The 19,064-nt window shown below is 42.8% G+C and overlaps 1 protein-coding gene across 2 annotated transcripts in view; it reads left to right on the top strand.

Moving 5' to 3' along the window:
• Positions 1 to 589: 589 nt before the first annotated feature.
• Positions 590 to 19,064, top strand: part of TGFA (transforming growth factor alpha) — a 110,247-nt gene continuing 91,772 nt past the window's right edge. For both annotated transcript variants that reach the window (XM_043603606.1, XM_043603605.1), the window contains exon 1: positions 590 to 749. In XM_043603606.1, coding sequence (XP_043459541.1) covers positions 710 to 749 — 40 coding nt within the window. In that variant the 5' untranslated portion in view covers positions 590 to 709. The remainder of the gene's footprint in view (positions 750 to 19,064) is intronic.

Genomic DNA, 19,064 nt, shown 5'->3' with positions numbered 1-19,064 from the left:
GTTGGAAACCTGGTTTAACAAATTCTTTGCTGGATACTGGGGAGCCCTTTCCTCCCGCCAAGTCTTTGGCAGGCGGCGGGCGAGGCTCTCAGGTCCCGTTCCGGGGCGCGTCTGCAGTCCCAGCGGGGAGAGCCCCCCGCAGCGGCCGTCCGCGCAGGTGCCGGACGCCCGGGCGGCTCCGCTCCCCTGCGCAGAGCCTGGAAGCGACCACCGCGCCCGGACGCTCGAGCCCCGCCGCGGCCGCACTGCGCTGCTAGTCTGAGGGTGGTGTCTGAAGTCGGGCGCTTCCTGCCTTTCCCTCCGCCTGGGTGCCAGGCTAGCGCGGCGGGGTTCCGAGATTCCCCGCTCGCCCCGCCCCGCCCGCCGCCCGCGCCCTGCACTGTGCGCGCGGCGTCCCCGCCCCCAGCCCCAAACCCCCACCCGCTGTGGCCGTAGGGGGGCACCCCCATCGGGGAGGGAGGGTGGTCCGCAGTGGCCCGGTCCCCGAGTGGCGGAGAGGTGACGGTAACCGCCTTCCCATTTCCGCCCGGCCGGCCGCGCGTCAGGGTGAGTGCAGCAGAGAGCGTTCGGTCCTGCCTCCGCCCGCCCGCGCCGGGGGCTGGCCTTGCCTCGCCGGCGCCTTTTTCCCCCGCAGCGCGGCGCCGCTTCGCCACTCGGGCACCGCAGGTAGGGCAGGAGGCTGGAGCGCCTGCTGCCCGCCGCCCGTAAGATGGTCCCCTCGGCTGGACAGCTCGCCTTGCTCGCGCTGGGTACGTACGCTGCCTGCTGCGCGCCCTGAGCCACCTGCCCTCGGCGACACCCCGCTTTCCGCTGGCCCCTCCATTTCTTTTTCCTGGGGGGTTTCTGCGCCCGCCTAGGAGAGTCGAGGGAGGTTCATGCTTTTCAAGGGTTGGAGGCCGGGGGTGGGGGGCAGTGGAAGTCACGAGGGCTTACTAGGGTTTTGGAGGAGCCCATTCCAAAGAGGGGGACCGTCGAGCGCCCAGGCTTTCCCCGGGGAGTGGCCGCCTGGGCCGTGCGTGAGAACGCCGGCCGGGGAAGGGGAAGCGGTGTGCAAACGGGCTTGAACTTTAATCCGCCGCGGCTCGGTGTTCGTACACTTGCCCACACCTACCTGCATACCTGGCTGTCTCCAACCAAGCCCGTCCTCACTGGTGGCGGTAAGCATAGACGCGGAGAAGGTGGCTGGCGTCAGACCCTATGCCTCTTCCCTGTCGTATCCCCTGCCTACCCCTGAGACCCAGTGACGGGCAGAAGGTCACAATCAGCAGAGGAGCCCTCAGTCTTCTAACTTCAGGAGCTCTTGAGCTTTGGGGTATGTTTTGGATTTTTGTGCGGATTAATTGTGCTTTTAATTAACTTCCCTGGGAGAAGTGGTTTAAGTGTCAGCCGAGGGCAGGAGTGAAACCCTAGACGGAGCGTTGCCAATTTCCTTTGCGTTTGTTCTTGGAAGGGAACGCGAGTTGGGGGAAGGGAGGGAAAGTTAAACTCGCCAAACCTGGGTCTCGTCTGTGGAGCCCGTGAGTTTTTCCGCGGTGAAGTTCACAGGACTGTATGTAAGGGGTAAGGGGCGCAGCGCAGTGCGCTGCCTGGCGGGCTCTCGCCCCTCTCCGTGCCGGGCCTCTCTGCTATTGAGATAGCTGGTTAACAGCCCAGGTGTCCAGGTTTATTGGTGCAGCTTCCGTAAAATGAATTGCTCAGTCGACATCCCCTGAGCTTAACCCTATAAAGCAAGTTGCTCCTACCTGGATAATTTATTGTAGCCTGAGAAAAGCTGTGGAGCCCTTCCCCTCAAAAAATGCCCAGAGCCGCAGCCTCACCCAGTTCCTGTACAGTTTCAGAGGGCTCACGACCCGCCTGTAATTCTGCCCATGAAACGCTGGTTAAGAACCGCAGCAGAAGGGGAGGCATCGTTTTAGAGGGAAACGGAGCAGTGGTGGAACCCAGGCTCAGAGATGTAGCTTACCCTGAAACTCACCAACAGGTGGCATGATTATGGATGGCTTTTTCTCCCCGTTTACAAAACCTTTTTAATTTTTTGTATTGACGGTTCTGATTTTAGATGGTTTTTAAAGCAACAAAACATTACCGGTACATCAGAAGCCTCCTGTCTGCAGGTGCCTTTGTAGTGTTTTTTGTTTGTTTGCAAATTCTGGTAGTAATAATAGCTTATGCTATTTGAGCACTTACTCTGTGCCAGGCACTGTTCTAAGTGCTTTACATGTATTCATTTAATTTTCCCACCAACCTGATGAAGAAGGTATTATCCTCCCTGCTTTACAGAGGAGGAAGGTGAAGTACCCAAAGCCCACAGTGAGTAAGTACTTGGGCCAGGATTGTTAGAGTGTGGGAGAATCAAGGGTTTGAAAGGTCACCTAACTGTGGTTGGTCACTAGAGTCCCATCTCCCAGTTTGGGGACTTTTCCTGAAGGTGAGATTATATGGAATACCCTAGAGCTTGCTGTTAAATTGGGTTTTCTGTTGGACCCCTAGGATCTGAAGGTGGTCTTAGGTTATTCAGTGAAAATTAGAGGCAGGAAAAGATGGTGAACAAGTTTGAAGGCACCTTTGAAAGTTGCCCTGCCCTTGCCCATGAAGATTGCATGCATTCATCATGTTATTTTTCCTTTTTGCCTAGGAGTTCAACCTGATCTTTGTTTCTTAAGAAAAGAGTGTATAAACTTAAAAAGATTGATCAGTATGTAAAAGCTGGCTCATACAGTTCCAAAATATGAGCAGTTGGAAAGAAAAAAAAAAAAAGGAAAAAGAAGGCAGGAATACTTTACACGAGTTTTTTATTTATATTTCTTTTTTCTTAAGTCTTTAGTTCTGATCATTGACTACAACTTCTGCCTCCCACCTCACTTTCCGCTAGATTACTGAATAGCACTCATCAGTGCCACATGCATCTTTAATTTGCACATTTCCTCCAGAGCTGCTTTCCTCTCTAATTTCTCTTAAATTGGTTGAAGGCAGTTCCAGGCAAATCGGCAAATCTAGAAAGCCGAGATCTCTCCCCTCCTCCCCAATCTTCGTGGAGACAGTCTGAAAAGAAACTGGTTGTTTGGAGTCTCAGCTGATGCTCCTGATTACTTGGAACCTGAGCGATGATTGATGTTTTGGCTGGAAGAGTGTGGAGACTGTTGCTTAAATGGCAACATTGGAAATGTGATCCGGGTTCCTGTGGTGGCTGCCTCCATGTCAGATTTCCATCACTGACCAGGCACACCTCATAGGAGCTTGGCACCTTCAGTCCCACATCCTCCTCTGTGAGCAGGGAACAAGATGGTGTGATCCTGGGCAAGTTACTTAGCTTTTCTGTGTCTTGTTTTGCTCATCTGTGAAATTAACAGGCCTGTTGGATATATTTAACGAACATAGAATGGTGCCTGTCACGTAGTAAGAATTGAATTAATCTTAGTGCCATCATCACCATTGTTGTTATGACTTTGAACCCCATAGAATTCCAGATGTTACAGCAGATTGTGTCCATTCTGTAGCTGGAAAGTTTGACTGTCTTATCTTCTAGCTCCCCACCTTTCCTAAGCCAGAAAATACCACCCAACCTAAAAATCCACTTAATGATTTAGTGAGGGTCATTTGGCAGATGCCAATTCAAGCAAGTTTGGGATTTTTTTTTTTTTTTGGACGTCATGAATTCTTTAATTTTTGATGCAAAACATTTGTATTTCCTCAGTGTTCGGTGGTCCGTTTATTGAAGTCAGCACTAAGTTCCAGTTTTCTTACCTGTAAAGTGGGAATAATAAAACTGCACCCACCTCACAGGCTGTTAGGAGAATCAAATGAGATGGTAAATATAGAAGCTATTTATAAACTATACTTATAAAGGACTGACTGCACACAAAATGAAATTGATTTTATAATTCAGAAATGGATTTTATAATCCAGAAATAACCATTATGTTTATGGCAGTTCCCAGAAGTAGGACTGGTTGTAACCTAAAGAAGGGTCCTAGGACCCCAGGTGTCATTAAGGATGGGTAGAGATGAAGCAGGTCGGCTTCCCTGTGGATTTGGGACTGAGGGACCAGTAGAGGGCATGAAGTAAGACAGCCCTCTTCTCCATTACATGGAAATGATGTCTTTCAGAGTAGACAGTGGAGGTTTGCCCAGGACACATGTTTTCCTTATTGGGCAGCCATAATTAGGGAAAGTTCACTTAGAACATGGGCTGTAAAGGTGTATATGGAAGGCTTAGAGGCTAAGTTTCCCATATTTGCTTTTCCAAAATTTGGTTTCCTAGGATAAAGAGATCTTTCTGTAAATATTCAATGTCCCCTGCAAAGGGGACCTTTCTTACAGGAGTAAATGATGCTTCCTGTTACTATGGTAACATAGGAAAAATAGCTGACTTTTCCATTAGACCTATCTCTAAGGGCCTTTTGAAAGTGTGTTTGAACAAAGTCCTACTCTGTGGGCTGCCCGCTGAAAGGGATTGGGCATTGGGAAGTGGAGGTTGGGTCAGCCAAAATGGGATTAGCGTGGCACACTGAATTGGGTATCTTGTGCCTGGCTTCACACGTAAAACCTCTGTAGGACCTTCCGCAGCGTGCCTCAAATCACAGCCACCTGGAGGGCTTGGTAAACCAGGTTGCCTGGTAGGAGGTAGGAGTTTGCATGTCTGACAACTGTCCAGGTGTAGCTTAAGCTGCTGGTGGGGTAGGAGAGGAGAGGGGCCCTTGGAGAACCACTGCTCTTCAGCCGGTTCCTGTTAGGGAAGCTTCTGGCTTACCCAGTTGCGTTTTATCTAAAGTACGTGCTGATGTTTCTGAATGCTGCTGTGGATTTACGAGCCATTATTAAAGGTGCTTCTGTGGCCTGTCTTGCTGACCAGAGCAGAGTTAGAACTCTTGCTGAGATCTCTTAATTGTCATAAGTGTCCTTGACCTTTACCTCTGGAAAATGTGACCATCTTCTCTCATTAGACTTAAGCTGACCAATGCTAAGCATCTCCCGCTTTCTTTTTTGGGGGGTTGCCAAAAATTGACCGTTGTTTGGCTGTCATTTCAACTATTTTTAATCACCTCATTTTAAAGTACGAATTTAATTTTATGCTGAAGGCTAATATATTTAAGATTGCATCTAGATGGAGAATTCGAGCACTTTTACAGTGACTTCTGGTTTTGTTTTGCCTTTTTTTTTCCCCCTTGTGAAATGTCAAGTATAAAAAATCTTTCATAGAATCAGGAAAGCCTAAAATCTAGGCTACCAGAACCATCTCTTTGGAGCTCTTCAAGTACAAGGTACATTCTCTTTAGACCAACTCCAAAAATCTGGGTAGTCTTTTGAAACATTATGAATTGGTTGTACTGGGGTGCCTGGGTGGCTTAGTCAATTAAGTGTCTGATTCTTGGTTTCAGCTCAGGTCATGATCTCATGGTTTGTGAGTTCGAGCCCCACATTGGTGCTGTCAGCCCGGAGCCTGCTTAGGATTCTGTTTCTCTCTCTCTCTCTCTCTCTCTCTCTCTCTCTCTCTCTCTCTCACACACACACACACACACACAATAAATAAATAAACTGAAAAAAATGAATTGGTTGTATTGAATATGACGTAAATAGTTGTTACCTGGGCTTGGAAAAAGAAGTTTGTTGAAATGGAATTTTATATTTGCTAGTGCCTTTTTCCCCCCTCAAGTCATAAGAAACACAATTTCACATGGAGTCTCTCCCCTAGTCAAGTGAATTCTATGCTCAGCACTTTTGCTTTTAATTTTTTGTTGTCTGCTTCCTTACCTTGAAAAGCATTCACTTTCCCCCACTCTAGTGTTTGCATTTCTCAAGTACTTGTAGAGAAATGGTTAGGACTTCCTCAAGAAGGGATGTATGCGTAACTCCTTTGTGTAACAAGCTTGTATAACTTACAGAACACCAGCCAGCTATTGTCTTATGTTTTTTGGTTTTATCTTTGAATGTGTTAACTTTTCTGTCTGGGAACCTCAGCAGCAGCACTCTGCTCCCTCCATGTCCTGCCTTGGATTAACATTGGTTGGTGCTTGTCCTCTCTAGCAGTTGGGGATTCTTTAGAGGCAGAGATCCTGGGTCTTCATCTCTGCCCTTGGCCCATCTAGAGTACAAGTGGAACCTCAGAGGAGACCACTACGCACTTGAGGACCCTCTGGGGTAGTGTAGACTCTGTTGGCAAACACTTGGCCACATAGTTAACATTTATCCTAAACTATCAAGGGTGGTTGCATATAAATTCTACCAATGCTGATACAGTTAGTCTTCAGAATAATTGTTTTATTGTTATTTTTCAAAAATAGATTAGGATTTAATGTTTTTAATGATTGCAGAAAAACATTTTTCCCCTCTTCTAGACCATTTGCAAATTCTGGAAAGCATAAGAGAAAAAAGTGTTTCAGTGACCTGTGGTTCTAACACCCAAAGATAACCATGATTAACATTTTGTTATACAGCCTATGGATGAATATATAGGTAGATATGCTTTGAAAGCATTTCTGAATTTTGATGGATTCACACTGTTTAACTTACTTGTTTTTGCAATTTAACAACCTTCATAATAAACACTTTTTAAGTCATTCATTTTTTAAGTCATTAAACATTCACCCACTACATCATTCCTAGTGGCTGGGAAATAACCTCATGACTAGATTTAATATAATTTAACCAATTCTGAAACACTTTTGTCCATATACATTTTTCCCATTTCTCACTGTGAAGAATCTGCACACTATTGGGAATATAAATTGATACAACTGTTTTGGAAGGTAGTGTGGCAATAGCTATCAATTTTAGGCGGGCATAACTTGGGTTATCAGTTCCACTTTTTGATATATATCCTATTAAATAGTTGCCTAAATATGCAAATAAAAATGTGAAGGATGGTGATTATTGATTAGTTTATAACAAGTTGCCAGTACCCACTGTTATAACTATTTAAGGAGATTCCTTAAACAAGTTATCTTTATATAACAGTACAATTATTTGCTATGTAGCTATTTGAAAGAATAAAGGTTTCATGATCTATTAAATTTAGAAAGGCATAGAACTGTATATATAGGACAGTGCCTTGGTTTCAACTGGTTAATTTTTTTATAACAAGCTTATATTAATTAAAATGCCTGAAATCAAGGAAGATAAATGATACAACAGACATTTGTGTACATAAATGTTTGGCACATCTTTAGAAAAATTCCTAGCAATTGGTCTTTTCTCCCACCAGCAGTGTATGAACACCATTTTCTTGAATCTTCCATAACTCTAGAAGTTAGTTTTAACATTTGCCAAGTTGATTGGAGACCTCAGTCCAGTCTTCATATTTAATATTTGCTGAGATGACTAAATTATTTTTGTTGGCCATGTCATCTTATTTGCAACTTAATCTTTTCAATTTTTTTTCATATTGATTGAGCATCCTTAGAGCTTTATAATAACAATTTATATAAAAAGAATATTAATATTTTGCAGGTGTTTCCCCCACTTATTGTATATCTTTTTTGGTTATGGTATTTTTGACATACCAAAGGTTTTTATGTAGCAGAAACCAAAAAAATATATCTTTCCCCTTTAAGCTCTCTACCATCACTTACACAGTTAGGAGAACCTTCCTAAGACAAGGAAAATCTTGCCTAAGATAAGGCAAATATTTACTTTTTTTTTTTCTCCTAAGTCTCCTATATTATGTTCAACTATTCTATCTAGAATCTATTCTTGTATATGGTATGAAGTACAACTCACATTTCATATTTTTTTTAATAGTCAACCAGTTAATGGTCTCAATTGCTATTTGTGGAATAATCTATCCTGTCTACTATGGTTTTCATATTCCATTTTTATCCCATGCTAAATTCCTATAAGTACTTGAACCTGTATTTAATTTGGTTCTATTATTTTGTATTTTTGCACTTACTGTGAATTTGTTCATTCATGTATTCTGCAAATGTTTATTGAGCCCCTATTCTGTGCCAAGACAGCTTCTAGATGCTAGGGAATCAGCCAAAAATAAGACCTAGAGCTTGTGTTTTAGCGAGTTAGACATTTCCTCCTGCTCTCTATTATAACCGGTTGTTGCTATTATTTAAAAATATATATTTCTGGGGCACCTGGGTGGCTCAGTCGGTTGGGCGTCCGACTTCAGATCACTTCATGATCTCATGGTTTGTGAGTTCGAGCCCCACGTCGGGCTCTGTGCTGACAGCTCAGAGCCTGGAGCCTGCTTCAGATTCTGTGTCTCCCTCTCTCTCTGCCCCTCCCCTGCTCATGCTCTGTCTCTCTCTGTCTCAAAAATAAATAAAAACATCAAAAAAAATAAAAATAAAAATAAAAATAAATATTTCTTTTGTAATGGGTTTTGTTAATTCTAATAGTCCTTCAGTTTATTCTCTTTGGTTTGCCGGTACATGATCATGTAATCTTGAATAGCGATAGCTTTTCCTCCTTCCATTCCATATTTTTAGCCCTTACTACTTTTTCTTATAGCTGGCTAGGATTTGAAGAACATTTTTTTTTAAATATTTATTTATTTTTGAGAGGAGAGAGAATGAGTGGGGAAGGGGCAAAGAGAAAGGGAGACATAGAATCGGAAGCAGGCTTCAGGCTCTGAGCTGTCAGCCCAGGGTCCCATGCGGGGCTCGAACTCCAGAACTGTGAGATCATGACCTGAGCCGAAGTGGGACGCTTAACTGACTGAGCCAGTCAGGCACCCCAAAGAACATTTTTTAAAAGGCAATAGATATCCTTTCATTTTTCTTGACTTACTGATAATATTTGTAGCATAAACAGTTAAGGATGACTTTTGTGATTATCTATATGTGAGGACATATTATATATACATACGTGTGAAAATGTATCTATAGTAAAACCGTGGTTTGTGAGCATAATTTGTCCCAGAAACATGCTTGTAATCCAAAGCACTTGTATATCAAAGCGAATTTCAAGAACCATTTGGATCAGTTGTGATCACGTGACATTTACCGTCACGTATTACTCACATTGCAAGACGTCACTCATTTATCAAGTTAAAATATATTGGAAGTGTTTGCTCATCTTGCAGAACACTTGCAGAACAAGTTACTCGCAATCCAAGGTTTTACTGTATGTGTATATATACAAATAAACTTTATCATGTTAATAAAATGCACTTTATAACCTAAAAGATTTGGCATTTAGCTTTGTTCTTTAAAGCAGAGGAGATAATACGAGTTGTGGGTCTTGCTTCTTTCAAATGCTTTGAGGACTTTTATTGACCTGATTATGTTAAAGCCATCCTTCACTTCCCCGGAATGAACCCTCCTTGGCTCTGTGGGATTATTCTCTGTACATACTGCTGGATTTGATCCATTCTGAAGTTTGGTGGCCTTGTTTTCTTTTTTAGTGTTCTGTTTTGTGTTTTGTTTTTTGTTTTTTATTTAAGAGAGTGTGAGCGAGGGAGAGGGGCAGAGAGGGAGAGAGAAAGAATCTTAAGCAGGCTCCACGCTCAGCAATGAACCCAACACGGGCTCTGTCCTATGATTGTGACCTGAGATCATGACCTGAGCTGAAATCAAGACGCTCAACCAACTGAGCCACCCAGGTGCCCCTCCTTTTTAGGTTTTGATATCAGCATTATGTCAGCTTTATAACATACATTTTAAAACATTCCGTCTGTTATATACTCTTAAGTAGTTGAGATATGGAAGCAAATGGCTCTGTGAAGGCTTGAAAGAAATTGCTAGTGGTCAGTTTAAATTTTCCACCTCTTGAGTCATTTTTGGTAATTATTTCCCTCACCATCTATTCAATTCAGATTTCTAAATTTTTAGCATAGATTTGTTAACAATCTCATTTTAACTTAGTTTTCTTTTGCATCTGTGGTCCCAGCTAATGTGACTTTACCAAATATGAAAATAAGTAAGTACCTAGGCCCCCAAAACAAAATACATTTTTAAGTTTGTTTTTCTTGATAATAACTTTGGGGGGAGGGGAACCCAAAACCTTCTTCTTCTTCTTTTTTTTTTTTTATTTTTTTTTATTTTTGAGACAGAGACAGAGCATGAGCGGGGGGCGGGGGGGAGGGCAGAGAGAGAGAGAGAGAGACACAGGATCTGAAACAGGCTCCAGGCTCTGAGCTGTCAGTACAGAGCCCGATGTGGGGCTCGAACTCACAAACCACGAGATCGTGACCTGAGCCAAAGTCGGACGCTTAACTGACTGAGCCACCCAGGCGCCCCTTCTTTTTAATCTTAAACCAAATTCAAGCGAAGACTTCATTTTAATAGTGTTCCTAGGAGCCCAGGGAAATAACCAGTTTATTTGCATAACTGCATGTGCCAAAGTTGTTATAGTAATGCCATTTCTGATTTGGATGATGCGTGGCATTGTAATTTCTAGCAAAGGCTACTAACTAGCTTCCTGTTGGCTCAAGCTTTAAAAAGCTTAAAAACCTCCAAATACACTACTGTGTCCATGAGATGCCACTAGAGTGTTTGAAGCAAGACAGCCAGTACTGGTGTGGGAGATTTTTGCCGTTTGCTCATTTGCTTTTTGGTTCTTTTTTGTTTTTACGATCAGAACTTCTCAGTAAAAAAAATATTGGATTCTTACAAAGAGACCATATCTTCAGCTTGAGTTCTTTAGGGCCTTTGATCTGAGTTTGAATGAGGTCAGTAAACAATTCTCCTGGGCACTTAAAGGACAGATGCACCTTTACTGCTGTTTCGTCATCTCTTGCCAGGTCAGAGGCATTCTCTGGGTAATTACTTCCAAGAGGTGCAGGAGATTAACTGGCTAAATGGTACACGTAATGCGGTGACACAAAAGTGGCTGAAGCAGATAAATGAGAGGTTTGCAATTACACACTCTGCTCCCCTCCCTCTGCTGGGCCTTGGGAACCAATACAGCGAACACAAACATAAGATACTTTTCTTGGTTGAAAGAGAAAGCGTAAGACCTATAACTTTGACCATGGCAGTGGCTCTAGGAGCTGGCATGTGAACTATGGAGGGACATAACCTGTTCATCTTCTATGTCACTGAGCTCAGTTGGAAACTCTGGGCTTGAACACTTCTCACCTTGGGACAGTTTCTGGGTTATTATTTTTGCTTTGGAGGAGCGTATCATCAGGCCTGTTTGCATGCTGTACACATTCCCTGCCAGCAAATTTAAACAATGACAGATGTTTTTTGCACATAGCAGACCTTGGGTGTTATAATTAGGGTTTCAGAGGATGAATCATAGGCCCCTGAACTGGAATGAAAGCAAGCTTGGAGCCTGAGCATTATTTAGAGAGGTGAGGTAAACTCATAGATCACACAGATGGGGAATCTTTCTGGATCTGGACTGTCTCTAAATCTCATCGGCCCCTCCCTTGCCACACAAAGAAAACCCCAAAACGGGCGCCTGGGTGGCTCAGTCGGTTGGGCGTCCAGCTTCGGCTCAGGTCATGTTCTCAGGGCTCCTGGGTTCAAGCCTCACATGGAGCTTTGTGCTGACAGCAGGGAGCCTCCTTCGGATTCTCTGACTCCCCCTCTCTCTGCACCTCGCCTGCACTCGCTTGCTCTCTCACCCTCTCAAAAAAACAGTAAAAAGAAAACCCCAAAACAAACAGGCTTCTTAGTGTCCACAGAGCACGTCCACCCTCTGGTCACCACCTCCCCACGTGGGTCATTCGGGGTACACACCTTCTCTGCTGGCCTCGGTTAAATCCCCCTCACTCTTTTTCCGAAATGAAGTTCAAATCAGAATCTATAAATGGAAGAATCAAAAAAGCACCCCCCAAATTTGACATCATTTTACTAGGTTTAACTGGCAAGTATCCTACCAGATCTCTCTCTGTATGGATACAGATATTTGTAAACTCACTTCTTCCTTCAAACAAAAAAAAAAAGCATTTGGTATTTTTAAATCTGCTTTTCACTTACAGTATGTAGGGAAGATATTTCTGTAGCAAAAATGCAAAAAAAAAAATCTATCAACCTATCCTTTTTATGATGTCTGTAACACATTCCATTGTACGACTCTATCATTGTTTATTTATCCATCCTTTATGGGTAGAGATACAGGTTGTCTCAAACTCAGATATTCAAACCTGAAATGAAAATTCTTGCAGCTAAATCATTACTAGTATCTTCTAATTATCTTCTATGACCAAATCCCCAGAAATGCACTACCAGGTCACAGGTACACACTTTTTCACCTCTTAATATGTTTTGACAATCTGCCCTCCAGAAAAGCTGTACAGATTTATATGTCTACCACCTACGTGTGAATGCCTATCTGTTGGCAAACTTGCCTATGATTAGTATTTTAATTTTCTAGATTCTGTTAATTGTGTTAGAAAAAGGGTGTCTCATTGTTTTAATTTGTATTTCTTTGGTTAAAACCAAAGTTTGATAACATTGAATGCTTCTTTTCATGTTTGAGTGTTTGAATTTTCTTGTGAATTAGACCATGTTTCAGGTAGATTATTTTCTTATTGATTTGTAAGCAGTTTTTTAAAAGATCTATTGAAAATATTTCCTTCATTGTCCTGGGTACATTTATATGTGTTGTGTTTGGGTTTACAGAAGTATCGTTTTGTTTTTGTTTTTAACTTTTAAGGACTTAAAATCTGTTCATTTTTCCTTTAGGATTTCTACTTGGAATAGGAAGGAATTTGCTGTGACTCTTTGTCTTATTTCCCCTTCTACTTTAAAAATTTTTATTAACGTTTATTTGTCATTGAGAGACAGACAGAGCATGAGCAGGGGAGGGGCAGAGAGAGGAGGAGACACAGATTCCAAAGCAGGCTCCAGGCTCCCAGCTGTCAGCGGGGCTCGAACTCACAAACCGCAAGATCATGACCTGAGCCGAAGTCGGCCCGCTCAACCGACTGAGCCACCCAGGCGCCCCTCCCCTCCTACTTTTATGTTGTTACTTTTTGGATTCAAATTTCAATTCTTGGGGCACGTGGGTGGATCAGTTGGTTGAGCGTCAGACTCTTGATTTTGGCTCAGGTCATGATCCCGGGGTCGTGAGATCAAGCCCTATGTCAGGCTCAGCGATGAGCATGGAACCGGCTTGAGATTGTCTCTCTCTCTCTCTCTCCCTCTGTCCCTCTCCCCTTCCCGCTCTCTCTCTCTCACTCTTGCTCTCAAATAACAAATAAATCAATTTCAATTCTTTGGGAATATATTTCGGTGTAACATGTGGGATAGGAATCTAACTTGCCTTTTTGCCAAATACTGATCCAGTTACTCTGTGCCATTCATTGAATAATTTATTCTCTAATCACTGATTCCAAATCCTACTTTTGTCACTTGAGACAGTTTAGGAGTATTTGAGTCTATTTGTGGAGTTTTCATTCTGTTCCATTAATTTGAGGCTCATCCTATAGTGAAACATTGTTTTGAGTTGGGAATGCGTCATTTGCCCCAGGAGGTGGGGGCAGAAAATATTGAAAACTGGGAAAGTAGGCAGTGTAGTACAGTAGATATCCCTTCACATTCATGGCTCCCTTTCATGACAAGACTTCTACTTCTGTCCCACCTAGAGCCTGTTGGAGGAAGAAACACTTGTGGTGGTGGAGAGGAGGATTACTTACCATGTTTGAATGCCTGGGGAGAAAGGATGACTGACCTCATTCCTTAGCTTGGCTGAAGACTGATGGGCACTCGGTCTCACTGTTCTGAAAGGCATGGTGAAACTGCTTGTATGTTCTTATTGTTTCTGGAACTTTGTGCTTTGCAGGAACTGGGGGCATGAGGCAGGCCTGCAGTCCTCCATGTGATGTTCTGGTTAACGGAGACTGTGTATTTTCACATCCCCTTTTCAGAGGGGAGTACTGTGGAGTAAGTACGCCATGGCATTCTCAGAGCCACAGACCGAATCTGGTGTGCCTCCCAGGAATAGAGAATAATTAAAGAATCAAAGAAGAATTTAGCAGAAAAAAATCATCTATTGTCTTCTATATTAAAACAAACTCAGGGGCACCGGGGTTGCTCAGTCAGTTAAGCATCCGATATTGGCGCAAGTCATGATCTCGCGGTTTGTGGGTTCTGGCCCCGCATTGGGCTCTGTGCTGATAGCTCAGAGCCTGGAGCCTGCTTCGGATTCTGTGTCTTCCTCTCTCTCTCTCTGCCCCTCCTCCACCAAAATAAATAAACATTAAAAAAATAAAATAAACCCTCAGCTGTATTAGTTAATAGAATGCAAGATTGAAATACCAAAATTAATTTTTAGGATATAGGACTTCAGATAAATTTCTATTCTTTTTTTCCCTTTGGAATGTTTCAGGGTGTGCCTCCAGACTCTTGAGGAATAGGTATGAGTTCCTTCTCTTTGCCATTTAGGGGGGTTTAGTGGCAAAGTTTGAGGAGTACTGTCTCACGTGGATGACTGATTTTCAGATATTTAAAGTAGTAAAAACAGTAACTAAACCTATTATTCTAGCTTCGTTATTCTTCTGCTTGTTTTAGATTTAATTTGCTTTTCTAAGTTTTCCCAAGATGAAAACTTAGACTACTGATTTTAGATTTTTCTTCTTTTCTAATATATTCATTCAGTAATGTAAATTTCCCTCTAAGCACTGCTTTTGCTGCATCCCACAAATTTTGATGAGTTGTGTTTCCATTTTTATTTAGTTCAAAATATTTTTTTAACTCCTCTTGAGATCTCTTCCTTGACCCAGGTGGTTTTTAGATGTATTTTGTTTAATGTCCAGTATTTGGGGGGTTTTCCAGTTATAGTCCTCTTACTGACTTCAGGTGTAACTCCATTCCGGTCTAAGAGCAGACCCTGTATGATTTCTAGTATTTTAAATGTGTTAAAGTGTATTTTATAGTCCAGAATATGGTGTATCTTGGTGAAGTTCACATGAGGTTCTGAAGACCGTGTATTCTGTTGTTGAATGTAGTAGTCTGCGAATGTCCTATCCAGTTGGTTGATGGCGTGTCCTTACTGATTTTCTGCCTGATGAATCCATCCATTTCTGATAGGGGGTTATTAAAGTCTCTGAATATAATAGCGGATTCATCCATTTCTCCTTGTAGTTCCATTAATTTTTTCCTTCGGTATTCTGACATTCTGTTAGGCACATACACATTAAGATTAAGCCACTTCATTCTTCAATGATTTAGAAGCTGTTTCAGCATTTCTCAGTGACTTCAGTGCCTGAAGGTCATCACTAGTAAACTCTTTAGCCCCACATGGTACCCGTAGTTGATGCAAAACTTCCCATGTTATCTGTAAATGAGAAGTCAAGTCTTCTGACTTGAATAGCAGAACTCTGCTCTGTTTTAACTTATGGAGAGAAAAAAATATAAAAGTTATTACTCCCAAGTTTCTGACTAGTGCTCTATTAGGGTCAAAGAGAGTGGGATCTTCTTTGATAGAGATCATTTCAAGTACAGTCTTATTTTGAATCCTATCCTCTGTAGGTTGTAGAAGATCTCCAAATGGACTGGGTATGCCCCGGTGAACCACTTGAAAGTTAGAGATTTACATTTAGGAAAACAACACCAACTCACTATGTAGTGTGAGCTTATTGTCTTGTGAAGTGCCTCTTTTCCCTACTGTGGAAGAGAGGGAAAAATAAAACAGACCTTTAAACTAAATGGGATTTTTTGGATTTTCAGATAAAAGGCAGGCCATTTTTCTTTTAACAGTAATAACAGAGGCATTTGGAGTATCTCTGCTATCATCCCATTTGGAATATATCCAAGGGGTCCAACAGTAGTTGTGATCTTTGTGAACCAAGCCTAGTGTAACTTTTGGTTCTTAATTCACCCAAACTAGCTACTTTATTCATTTAATGCTGTGCTATAGAGCCAAAGGGATGAATAACCAAAATGAGATCTATCAGCTTGTAATGAGGGGTGCTATTTATTCACTTTAGGTCATTTGTTTTCTACATGGAATTGTTCACTGCAGCAAACATTTAATGTGTATCAGATCATCTGCTGGGTTTGGTGATATTAATGCAAAGAGGGTCATGCCCTAGCCTTTGCCCTCAAGCCCTGAATTCTTGGTAGATTGTGGCAGAAGCAGACATAGTTTTTTACAATATGACGTGAGGTACACAGCGAGCACCTTGCACCCAAGAGGAAGGTTAGGGGTATGACAGGACAAGGCACAATCTGAACAGATAATGGCCATCACTTACAACAACACCTGCTAAGTGGTAATTTCTTTAGAGTCTTATCTGTTGCACAAACTCCTTTAACCCATCTAGCAACCCTTGGGCTATATGGTGATTATCCCCATTGTACAGATGAGGAAGCTGAAGCATTTACTTGCCCAGTATCCCACAGCAAGCAAGTGGCAGAACAAGAATTTGAACCTGGGACCCTTGACTGCTGGCCTAGTAATCCTGCTGCTCTGTGTCCATCACAGAAGGCTGTGGATGCTGAGATGCCTAGACCTGTTCATGTATGAAAATGCCATTTTGTAGCAGACATTAAGCTAAATGTAATCAGATTTAAACAGCTGCTCTCTTAAGTTTTTTCTGTCATAGTGACAGTAAGTGTCATGCAAGTAATTGCCATGCTGGCTCACAAGAAATATTGCCACTTCCCAATGCTGTGAAATATAAACAAATGTGGTCTGGTCCTTTCTTCTCTCCTTCAGGTCAAGAGTTAGCTGTTCGGAAGACAGTCACATGAGGCATGCCACTTAACATGTTGTGTTGTGACCAGGGAACCTCTAAAATGAATTCATTAATGGAGGCTGCTATGCATTTCTACCATACAGTTCAGAAAAATTTTTTGCTATTTTATTTTTGAGAGAGAGAGAGAGAATGCATGCATGGAGAGGGAGGGGCAGAGACAGAGGGGGACAGAGGATCTGAAGAGAGCTCTGTACTGACCGCAGCGAGCCTGATGCAGGGCTCAAACTCACTAACTGAAAGATCAGGACTTGAGCTGAAATCGGACTCTCAACCAACTGAACCACCCAGACACCACCCCTCCACCGTATATTTCTTAAAAGGTTTTTGTTATAAAGGGTGATTTCTTCGATTTATGCAGGCAGGCTGTCCTCCAATGCGTGATGTCCCTGAAAGTCACAGTGTGCGTGCGCTCTAGCCTGTAAGACCTCTGCTGGAGTTCGGCTTCACCTCCTCACCCTACCTCCGTGTCTCTCCAGTTGACATTTCCCCCAAATAATAGTGGGAGATGGCAAAGTCTTTACTTCTTTTACATTAACACCTTTAGTTCTTCACAGCCCAGCTAAAGATAGAATCTGTGTTAGCACATTTGCTAATAGCTGGCTTACGTTCAGACTGTTCACCCTTAACTTTAGCTGTGACGTGTACCCACAAAAGAACACAGGCACTTATATTGACTTGATAGGACAGTAGATCAGGAAGGAAAGAACACTTAGTATTTCACTTGTATCTGGGAACTTCCTTTATTTGGCCGGCAGCACTTTTTGATGGCCTTTGCACCTCCGAGTAGATAATTTAATATCTGGATCCTCGGGTGATGGAGCAGTGCTGTAGTGTGGACATTTTGCAAATGTGTATTAAAAGTGCGGGTTTCCCCTTTAGGTAAAGAGGTAAGACCCTTTGTCAAGTCGTCTGCAGGTACCCCCTCCCTGTGTGCATTAGGCCACTTCACTTTTACAAAAGACCTACATTAGTACCTCTTTTCACGAACCAAAAAGAAATCAAAAGAGAAATTGTAAAAGTTAAAATAGCTTCTGGCATTTGTTTTGAGCTTTTATAGAGGCAGCATGTGCCCCAAGCAGCAAGAACGGCCATGCCAAGCTTGTTCCCCAAACTATGCTCAGCATCTAGCCGCCATATTTTTGCACTGTGTCTGTGAGCATCTGTGTTTTATCTCTATTTATTTTGTGCATCTGTTAGCAAGATGTGTCCTATAGTATCAGAAAAGCCCATGAGGTTATTTTTGGGGTCTAGGAATGCTCAAAAATGTTTCCATATAAATTAGCGGTGATTGCTTCTTCACTTCACGCCACTGTGGCTTACAGAAGATTTCATGAGAATACCCTTCTTTCAGATAGCGGCAGAAACCTGTGTGTATTGCTAACGCAAAACAGCCAGCGGGATGGACTACTTCTGCAATGACACACCTCTTTCTGGAAAAAAAAAAATGTGGCTTTAAAAATCACTGTCTAGGGGCAAGTGGGTGGCTCAGTTGGTTGAGCATTCGACTTCGGCTCAGGTCATGATCTCATGGTTCGTGGGTTCGAGCCCCGCGTCGGGCTCTGTGCTGACAGCTCAGAGCCTGGAGCCTGCTTCAGATTCTGTGTCTCCCTCTCTCACTGCACCACTGCTTGTACTCTGTCTCTCAAAAATGAATAAATGTTAAAAAAAAAAAAAATTAAAAATTTTTTTAAATCACTGTCTTATTTAAAGGACTTTTCTAGAACATTCTCTCCTTTGCTTGTAAGTCCGAATCATTCATATCTCTAGTTTGCTTGGATTGCCTCCACTGTAGTACCTTCCCAACCCCTCTAGAAAAGTTGACCAGTTGGTAATTCTGTAAAAGCCCATCCTGCTGGCCCATGGGGGAGGAAAAGTTGATGTTTTAGGCAGCCAGGAAACTAAACTATCTCCTGAGATTTAAACACCCAGATAGCACCTCCTCATAAGAATTCCGTTGTTCTCCGAGCAGAAGGCCTGCTTGTATTTTCCATGGGGCTTTTCCTCACTGCCCTGTAGGCTCCCTTGATCTATATTTGCGTCACCTCATCTCCAGCAACCCACTATCTAACATTTCTTCCTCCGATTGATGCTCTTCAGTTGTGACATTCATCAGGAGAAAAAGAAAGAAAGGTTTAACCTTTTGGAACAGAGCAGTCCCTTTGGGTCCAAATGCCCTCATCCTTTCAACTTGCACCTCAGACCCCGATGAACCCAAATTGCACGGAGCTAGTGAGTGGTAACAAGGACAAGATGTTGGTGGAATAACCCCACTGTTTTCCAGCAGTAAAGAAAATAAATGCGCTTAATCATTCGTAGATGTGCTTCACCTACTAATCAGGGCACAACCCTCTCCAGCTGTTTTCTCTTCCCCTGTGGGAGGCGCCGCCTGCAGTGGGGAGAGGGCTCTGCTCCAGTGGGCGACTGTTCCCGGGCCAAGGATGGAGCCGCTCTGTCTGAGAGCGCCA

Source organism: Prionailurus bengalensis, chromosome A3, assembly GCF_016509475.1.
Source record: "Prionailurus bengalensis isolate Pbe53 chromosome A3, Fcat_Pben_1.1_paternal_pri, whole genome shotgun sequence".
Taxonomy (NCBI): domain Eukaryota; kingdom Metazoa; phylum Chordata; class Mammalia; order Carnivora; family Felidae; genus Prionailurus; species Prionailurus bengalensis.
Note: the sequence above shows the minus strand (reverse complement) of the source record. Positions and strands in the feature narration are given on the sequence as shown.